The sequence below is a fragment of the Kryptolebias marmoratus genome, linkage group LG1, assembly GCF_001649575.2.
Source record: "Kryptolebias marmoratus isolate JLee-2015 linkage group LG1, ASM164957v2, whole genome shotgun sequence".
NCBI classification, from domain to species: Eukaryota; Metazoa; Chordata; class Actinopteri; order Cyprinodontiformes; family Rivulidae; genus Kryptolebias; species Kryptolebias marmoratus.
In genome coordinates, this window is record NC_051430.1 from 10,373,136 (window position 1) to 10,382,180 (window position 9,045).

Below are 9,045 nucleotides of genomic sequence, written 5' to 3' on the forward strand. Positions count from 1 at the left end.
AGACGTTGTACTGCCTCTTCTGCCAGATCCATTTACTTACAGCCAGCAAATACAGAGGAATGTTTATTTCATTTAGTAGGATTTTTATTTTTGTGCTGCTTCAGATGCAAGCCAATTTTAATTTTTTCTTTCCTGACACAAACATTTAGCTCTGATGGATTCAGAACAATCTTTTGTGTTGATTAAGCTGCTAACTTTGCTGTGATAGAAAAAGAACCGTTCAGATCGGTTTAAGTGAATTAAAAATAGTTGTGTGATGGAAAACTAGACAGTTAGCTCAAAGATTGAGACAAACGCTTAATGACCAGGAAATGAAATGAAGAACTGTGATATTATGCTGTGGGCTGGCCACTTTTCACATACTCAGTTATTTGATCCATGATTAATGAAAAATGTTGGGTATAGCACCATGAAAATCAAAATATTGTCTGTTTTATTTTAGGTGAGAAACAGTAAAGCCAGTGGATACTGCCTCGATCAAGGATCTGAGGACGATGACAAAGCCATCCTCTACCCCTGCCATGGGATGTCCTCCCAGGTCAGACTTTACTTCCTGTATCAGCCGTTTGTTCATCCAGTGTTCATTTCTGTTAGAGTTAAACCACATTTGTTGATTCAAAGAAGCCTGTGATTTTCCCAAAATATGACGTATCATATATGTAAATACAAATATTTTTTGTTCGTATTTAAAGGAAGTGTTAAATATGAATTTTAATGGCTTGAGAGGTTTAAAATTTTGCACACTATTGTACAGATTAAATATTTCAACACAACACAACATGCATTTCAACACAAGAGGACTCCCCTCAAGATGATATAACCTTGCCCACCATTTTAAAATTCAAGGAAGTGAAAAAGAAAGATTAAATGCTGCACAGACATCATGAAAGTCATCAAATTCAATGTGTTTAGGTTTGCCAGAGATTAGTGGATAATCTAAAACTGCAGTATTGATGCCAAAGGATATTTTGACCTGCAGAGGATGTTCAAGCCTTTCTCCCTGCAGAGGGAAAACAATTTTATAGCACCGATCTGACATAATAAACAACATTTAAATCCTGCACATGCATACTGTATCTTGCACGCACTCATACAGGACAACTTGCCCCAACATTATCGCACCAACATGATTGCGTAAGTTCAATTGTGACTTTTCCTTCTAGCTAGAAAACACTATCTGCTTGCCATGATGTCGTCTAAATTAAGTACAATTCTTTAAGCACACACTTGGAAAATGTCTGATAACTTTTCTAGCGTGCATGTTTAGAAAGCTGCCACTAACTTTTTCTAAATTAATCCTTGATGTCAGTCTTTAGTTGTTCTGCATAAGAAACCAAGTGGCCTTGCACAAAAATAGAGGCTTAAATTATGATGCAAAAACATGACACACATCTGCCTCCATGGCAAAAGAGTGTGAGTTAGTTGCAGCATGTATGTCCTTACAGAATATGCATGCATTTAACACTGATATGTAAACATACCTATGTCACAGATAGTAACTAAAAGAATGACGCTACTTCCTTTATATCTGAACGTACTCTTCTGAACACAATTGCTTACAGTTTTTCCTCAGCACTTGGCAAGGAGGTTCTCCCAGGAATCCTGAGAGCTTGCCACAGTTCTTGTGTGGATTAAGACTGTGTGTCTTTTGTCTCTTCAAGTTATCCCAGATGGATGCCATAATGTTCGAATCAGGGCTCAGTGTGGGCCAGCCCATCTGTTACGGGTCTCTTTGTTTTACTTCTTGCTGAGCGTGGTTATTTATAACTCTGCTGTTTGTTTGCAGTCATTGTCACTCTGTGAGTTAATGAATTTAAGGCCGAAAAGAATACAGAAAAACTTTTTATTAGTGCTGCTTTCTGAAGCAGATTTGAAAGATCTTGAGTACCCAAGTTTTTGGAAACTAAAAACTAGTGTGGCGAGGTCTTATTATAAGTTTTATTACTTAAGTAGATATGGTACAATGCTTGGTCTTTTATGGTTTAGATCAGAGAGGAGATCCAAACTTATTTTTAATATTAATGTCAGAGTATAAATTGAGTTCGAAAGGCAACAGACTACTACTAATTAATACCAATTGTAGTAAGATCGCGAAAAATGCAAGGTTCCCAGTCTTTGTAGTGTCATTTTTAAAATATGGTTTGGATGTGAAGGAAACAATGAAAAACTGGAGCACTAAAAGGTGAGATAGCATGTAATGAGAAAATTCCTGTAGGAAGCTGAGTGAAAAAATGATGTATGTGCTCAGTGCAACCTTTGCTTGAGGAGATACCAGAACAAATGACTCAGAATGAGAGCCTCTTGTCCTGTTTTGTTCTTCATTGTTGTGTAAGAAAAAAAGAGAAAGACTGGAAGACAAACATGCAAATGCTATTCAGGCATATTTTTCTCTCACATTCCCATCTTAACTATTCACTACTCTCCTTTGCGAGAGACATGTTCATTATCTGTTATCTGATGGAGTATTATGAGGAGGCCAGCAGCTCACCTGCCTCCTTTCTGTTGTTCTCTGGGTCATTTTAATCCTGATCCCTGAAGGATATGAACAAATGGAGGTGAACTTTGCATTTGTGTATCATTAAATTACAGTGATGATCAACATTACTGTGAGTCGGCAAAATTCAATTTTGCGGGACACTGTGATTTTGTATCCGCTACTTTTACTTATGAAAAATAAAATGGGCCCAAATAAATCTTACTGTGCTCCTGAGCAGTGAGTCACTCTGCCAACTCTTTCTTTGGAAATCTAAATCAGAAGTCACCTTTGTCCAATCGTTAAGAGCAGCAAAAACCTCCATCTTTGTCTGTTAAGCATATTTCACACACATTATGCAACGCAAAAAGCTTTGTCATTCTGTCTCATTACAGCATATCATATCTGCATAACAAATGTTATGAACAAAGAGGTGAAACCAGCTTAAAATACAAAAATGTTAATCCTTGACCTTTTCGAACAGGTGGCTATAAACTCCTGCAGGTTAAGTTGTAATTTTGTACCTATTAATTTAAGAAAATGTGATAAGTTACCCCACCTGGGAACCCATTTTCTGCAAATCCCCAGCTGTTTGTCCGATGAAAAGGTGGTCACCACTCTAGACCTACAGGTTTCTCATAACATGTCATTTTACAAGATAAAAAAGTTCATTTCAAGCTGACACACACATAGCATTGTGTTACACAAAACATAGGTTGATGGGAGCAAATAAAAGTATTAATATATGGTCAGAGAGCATACTTGAACTACAGCTCTAAATCTTCCTGTTTAAAGGTTATGATTGTTCATTCATTTGCCCTTATAAAATAAAGTATAATAATAATAAACCGTGAAGAAACAAAAGACACTCTAATAACAAAAGCTGATATGAGGCCAAATAAATATGATATTTCTTTGACAAAAAACTCTTAATGAAGAGCACCTTTAATGCCTGTACAGTATCGTCTGACATCAGGTCAAGATGTGGTGTGGCAGCAACACCTTAATTCTTGGTTTAATAGCCTTTTATCTCTGCTATCTCTTCTTTTACTCTGAATAACTTACCTTTTCTTTTAGCTCAGCTAATTGTGGTGAACTGCATGTGTCAAGATTATGACTTACTTATTTTATTCTGATGACACTTTGGTGTACATGCCATGAAAAAATACAATACAACGTTTGAAAAACAGATCTTTTTTCAACAGCTGACATCTGAAATGGCTGTTATTAACTCTACCGGTCTACTGAGATGAACTATAATCAGTAATAAGTCTGTGCTCCCACTATGATTCCCAGTTGGCTAAAAATGCTGTGGCTACACTTCTTAGTGATAGAAACAGGCTCAAATTCTGCCCACCGGCAACACTTTCCACATCCCCAGCTCAGCTTTCTTACACACAGATACTAACACCTCATCCATATGCCTTCCATATGCCTTCTCCTCCCGCACAAACACACACACACACAAAACACACACCCCAATGGATGGACAGGAACCATGTCCCTACTTCACGTAGACTGTTCTGTAATCTACCTTTTTGATCATTCATTCAAGATTTGATCTCACAGTATAGATTTAACTTCAATTTGTACAGCTGCCAGCACTTACACATCTACAATACTAGATTTTCTGTAAATGTTCTCGTTTTTTTACACTATATTCATTTGCACTTTGTTTCATATGTCGCTGTGTGTACACGTGTAACTGCCCTGTGCACTTTATTTGCACTTTGGGGACAAATAAGTTTATTTTTTTAATTTAAACACCTCAACTCAATTTTTGTACTGCTTCATTGGTTTCTGTATTGATCTCAAAATCTTACTGCTCGCTTTAATTGGCCTTTCGCCTAAAGCCAGTATTTCACTGGTCTGCACGTTTTGGAATAGGTAATGTAAAATTGTGAGAAAATAGGCACATTTTTCGTTGCACTCCCCCTGAATTCTGATTTTTTGCAACCAAGAGAGCAGTGAGCCATGTGGCTGTGTTTTGCATAGCCAATTTTTGACAATCACAGGCTGTTTTTGTGTTCATGGCTTGCGGAACTGTATTTTTGGCCGAGGACGTTATTTTATTGCCCACCTCCACCCACATTGTACCCACTTCAGCTCGCTTTGTACCTACTTTGGCAGCCGCCCATTTATGATTTAATCTGCTGGAGGCCACTTTTTGGAATGAAGATAGGCGGATTTCGACCAGTTTGATAATTATTATTATTCATCATCGATGTGGCCATGTGGTTTTGAGACTTGGATATTCAGAACTGTAGCCTCAAATGTATTCTGTCAAATTACAGTTCTGTCACTCTAGAATTACAGAAATTAAACTGAGAGGGGTTTAGGACTCCTGTGAGAACTGTGACTATTGTGTAAGTTATGTTATTTTGAGAGATCAAGTTTTTTCTGTTCAAGCTTTTACTTTATGGAAGTCTCTGCATACTCAACTCAGGTATATGGAGGACCTGATTCACAAAAAGATTGTGTGGTTTTGCAGTTGCTAAGCAGAAACAATCCAGAGATTGTGCATCCATCTAATTCCAACCAAATGGCAAAACCCTTGCGCTGAAGCAGTTTGACCACATTTAAATGAGATTTTATGTATGGTGTCATACAAAAAACTACCGAAGTTTATGTAAAGTAGTAAAAAGAACAAAATCCATCTGATTCTCAGACCAGTACTGTTTGCAACATTAAGTTAAGGTAAAATCTCCTCAGAGCTGATGGTAACTGTGCAATGGAAAGAAAAGGTGCACTCTTTGAAAATAAGAGAAAATAACAGGATGCAATAAAAGGTTAGGAAAAGAATGGGTTTTTTTTATTCTGCCAATATATCATAAATCCAGTATGCTGGTGTAGATTCTCAGTCATCCAGGCCATGGTAAATTCAAAAAAGGTTAAAAAACAAAAACAACTGGACTTCTATTCTGTAGTTGAAGACGTTTCGCTTCTCATCCGAGGAGCTTTCTCAATTCAGAAATAGAGAGTGTGGAGTTGAGCTTTTAAAGCTGAGATGTGATGCAAGCTGTATTGCTTGCAAATTGTTCTTGGTCTCCTAACAATAGAGGCTCATTAGGGTCCTTGTTTGTCTGACTCACGGATGGGCCACTCTTGTCACATGAGTACAGGTGTTGATTGGAGTGAAACTGACTGGATATCAGGCCTAAAGCTCCATTATATGTTTTAAAAAAATGGAATCTGAGACCTCCTCCTCTGTTTAATGTTGGTTTCTCTCTTTTGATATAGATGGCTTCCCTTGCCCCCCTCTCAAACCATCTTCTCGGTCCAAAATATGAACATGTTGGTCCTCAAAGGAGTGTCCCTTATCCTTGAGGTGTAGGTGAACTGCTGAGTCCTGTCCCGAAGAGGTGGCTCTCCTGTGTTGAGCCATGCGTCTGTGGAGAGTTTGTTTGGTCTCTCCAATATAAAGGTCTGAACATTCTTCGCTGCACTGAACTGCATACACAACTCTGCTCAGTTTTGGTTTGGGTGTTTTGTCCTTAGGGTGGACCAATCTCTGCCTGAGAGTCTTGTTGGGTTTGAAATGTACTGGGATGTTGTGTTTGGAGAAAATCCTTCTGAGTTTCTCGGATACTCCAGCAACGTAAGGAATGACAATGTTCTTTCCTCTGTTCCTCTCCTTGTTCTGTTCCGTGGTGTGTTTAGTGGATTTCCTGGCTGACTTGACAAAAGCCCAATTGGGATACCCACATGTTTGGAGAGATTTTTTTAGTGTATTTCTGTTCCTTTTCCTTCCCTTCTGTCTTCGTGGGAACGTGTTCAGCCTGATGCTGTAGAGCCCGATGCCAACATCACATCTCAGCTTTAAAAGCTCAACTCCACACTCTTTATTTATGAATTGAGAAAGCTCCTCAGATGAGAAGTGAAATGTCTTCAACTACAGAATAGAAGTCCAGTTGTTTTTGTTTTTTAACCTTTTTTGAATCATAAATCCAGATTGTTCAGAAATGACTGCAGTGTGCAGAACTGTGAACGTAATGACATAGCTACAGCACAGATATACTATTTTGTTGTGTCTGTGTGTAAATCAGCATTTTAACAGAAAAGCTGCTGTCAAACTGAAGACCGTCCTAACACTGATATCTCATTTTCCAGAGCGGATTGCTACATTGTCTCTGCTGTATCCTTGTGTAATAGATACTTATTAGCACAAAGCTCTTCGTGTGCAACATTAAAGAGTGAGGGATCAAGTTTTGCAGAGTTATTCTTACCTTTATGAGTTGTGGTTTCTATGCAGTACTGTACACTAAGCAGTTCTCCAAAACATGGGACAAGGATGCAGGGTGTTACACGACTTTGTTTTTATTTGTTTCAAATAAAGGGTCAAGGATGAGCAGCAAAGAAAAAGGTTTATTTATTTGTTGAATATTTGGCCTTTTATCATCTGAAAACCTTCATGAAATTGTTATAGAATAAAAATACAAAACAACTGTAAAAAATATTAAAAAATTAAAGTTAAACAGAGAAGAAAATAGCATCAGTTGTAATCCTGGTGCCAGAGGTTTGTTTGTGTTCACACTGAAGTAAAAAACATGCTGAAAAGAAACTATTGATGATCTTAGTGTCTAAGATGAAATAGTTTTATTCATGTTTTCCTTTGGTCTTTAATTCCTCAGGTAGTTATTGCACATAAACATAACAAACATTCATTGTTCGTATGATTTGACACTCCACAGTTTTTGATATGCATCTTTTAATATTCCCTTCTACCAGGCTGGTGTAGATTATCAGTCAACCAGGACATGAAAATCTTAAGTGGTTAAATAGAAAGCAGCTGGATTTCTTTTTTTTTAATTTTTTTTTAGACATTTCACCTGTCATCTCAGATGATTTCCTCAATCATCAGAATTTAAAAGGCCTTTTAAATGAGAGGTGAAACGTCTTCAAGAAAAAAGAGATGTCCAGTTGCCTCACATTTAACCACTTAGGATTCCCTTCTACTATTGTTAGGAATAAGCATTTGGTTTTTTTTTTGTCTTTTCACATAGCTAGAAACTATGATTGTTGCCACAGTACTTGACCGGACAGTGTAACAGTGTTTCACTTTATATTGCAGCTTGCCCGCTACTCTACAGAAGGCCTTCTCCAGCTTGGCCCACTGGGGTCGACAACCTTCCTACCTGACACAAAATGCCTCATCGATGACGGCAGAGGACGTACTCCCAGTCTGAAAAAGTGTGATGTTGTCTCAAGAATTTCCCAAAGGCTTTGGGACTTTACACAGGTGAAAATAAAAAGCACACACTCTTTGTCTTTGCTGTGTCAGATATAAGGATGGGGTGGTTATACTCAATTTTACTACTATTTTTTTTTTTTTTACAGAATGGTCCAATCATTAACAGAGACACTGGTCGATGTTTGGAAGTCGAAATGTCCAAAGATGCCAATTTTGGCTTACGTCTGGTGGTCCAGAGATGCTCCGGCCAGAAGTGGATAATACGAAACTGGATTAAACATCCCAGGCACTGATACAAATAATAAACAACAAAACTAAAAAAAACTTCTGAAACTATTTGGGCAGTGTTTCCACAGTTGGCTTTTGAACTGTGAACAGCTCAGGGAGGAGCAGGAACTGTGTGGTTTTTCACATCACAGACTGCACAACACACTGAGCTCTCTTTGGCCTACAGAGCCTTTCTTACACTGAGTCTTAAAGAAGAATATGATCAGTTCTGAGCTCAACTTTCACACCAGATCTTAAGGCCAGCTGTAGTGTTTAAAACAGCCCACTTTTCTGACCTTCAGCCATATGTATAGAACACATCTCCAACACTGGTTCAGCACCCTTCAGTAGGATATCTACTGTAAAAACTTCAAATCTTTGGGGAAAAGAAGGTGTGTGGGCCTATTGACTTTTGTCAGAGCACATTGGAGTAAATTAGGAGAGATAACTGCTGTCAATGGGCACATGAAATTGATTCTTTTGAAAGGTAATTTGAGGAAATGGCTGTCGACATAATGCACCGCCCTGGACAGACGTGTAATAGGCTTTAAAGGGGCTGGCCATCATTCAGTCAAGAGGAATTTCACCTGCACTCACACAAACCACTACTCTTCTTTGTTTCTTCAGGCTCTATCGCTCACTGATGGACAAGAGCAATCATGTGCCTTTTTTTTTCTTATTATTTTTCTGCTGCATCTGACCAGGGAATGTCAGCCCCAAAAGCATGTAAAAAATTATTTGAGAATTAAATTATAAACAAAACAAAATGTACAAAACCATCTAATGATAGTAATATATTGTAAAAAGTGAAAAATTGATATTTGTCCTCTGATAACAATTAGGATATTAAAATCCTTTTTATGAAGTGTCTGTGTTTATCTTTTGCACTTTTTTATTGATTCAGCTAACTTTCTTGTCAACAATTGTGCCACTGCTGTTCTTTGTGTGTTTTTTGAAAACATCAATTCTCTTTTGTACACCTGCAAGGCCAGCTGCTTGGAACAACAGTACAGCTTGTGTTTTGATGTGGCTTCTTTTAGAAACGGCTCAGACCTCCATCAGGTTTCTGGCCTTGTGCACTCTAATTGCTCTCACTCAGCCACTGGAAAATAGA

General features: G+C 37.9%; 1 protein-coding gene across 1 annotated transcript in view; it reads left to right on the forward strand.

Annotated features, from left to right (window-relative positions):
- Positions 1-8,773, forward strand: part of galnt9 (polypeptide N-acetylgalactosaminyltransferase 9) — a 101,416-nt gene extending 92,643 nt beyond the window's left edge. The window contains exons 9-11 of the mRNA XM_017414702.3: positions 443-538; positions 7,545-7,712; positions 7,811-8,773. Coding sequence (XP_017270191.1) covers positions 443-538; positions 7,545-7,712; positions 7,811-7,957 — 411 coding nt within the window. The 3' untranslated portion in view covers positions 7,958-8,773. The remainder of the gene's footprint in view (positions 1-442; positions 539-7,544; positions 7,713-7,810) is intronic.
- The last annotated feature ends 272 nt before the right edge of the window (positions 8,774-9,045 follow it).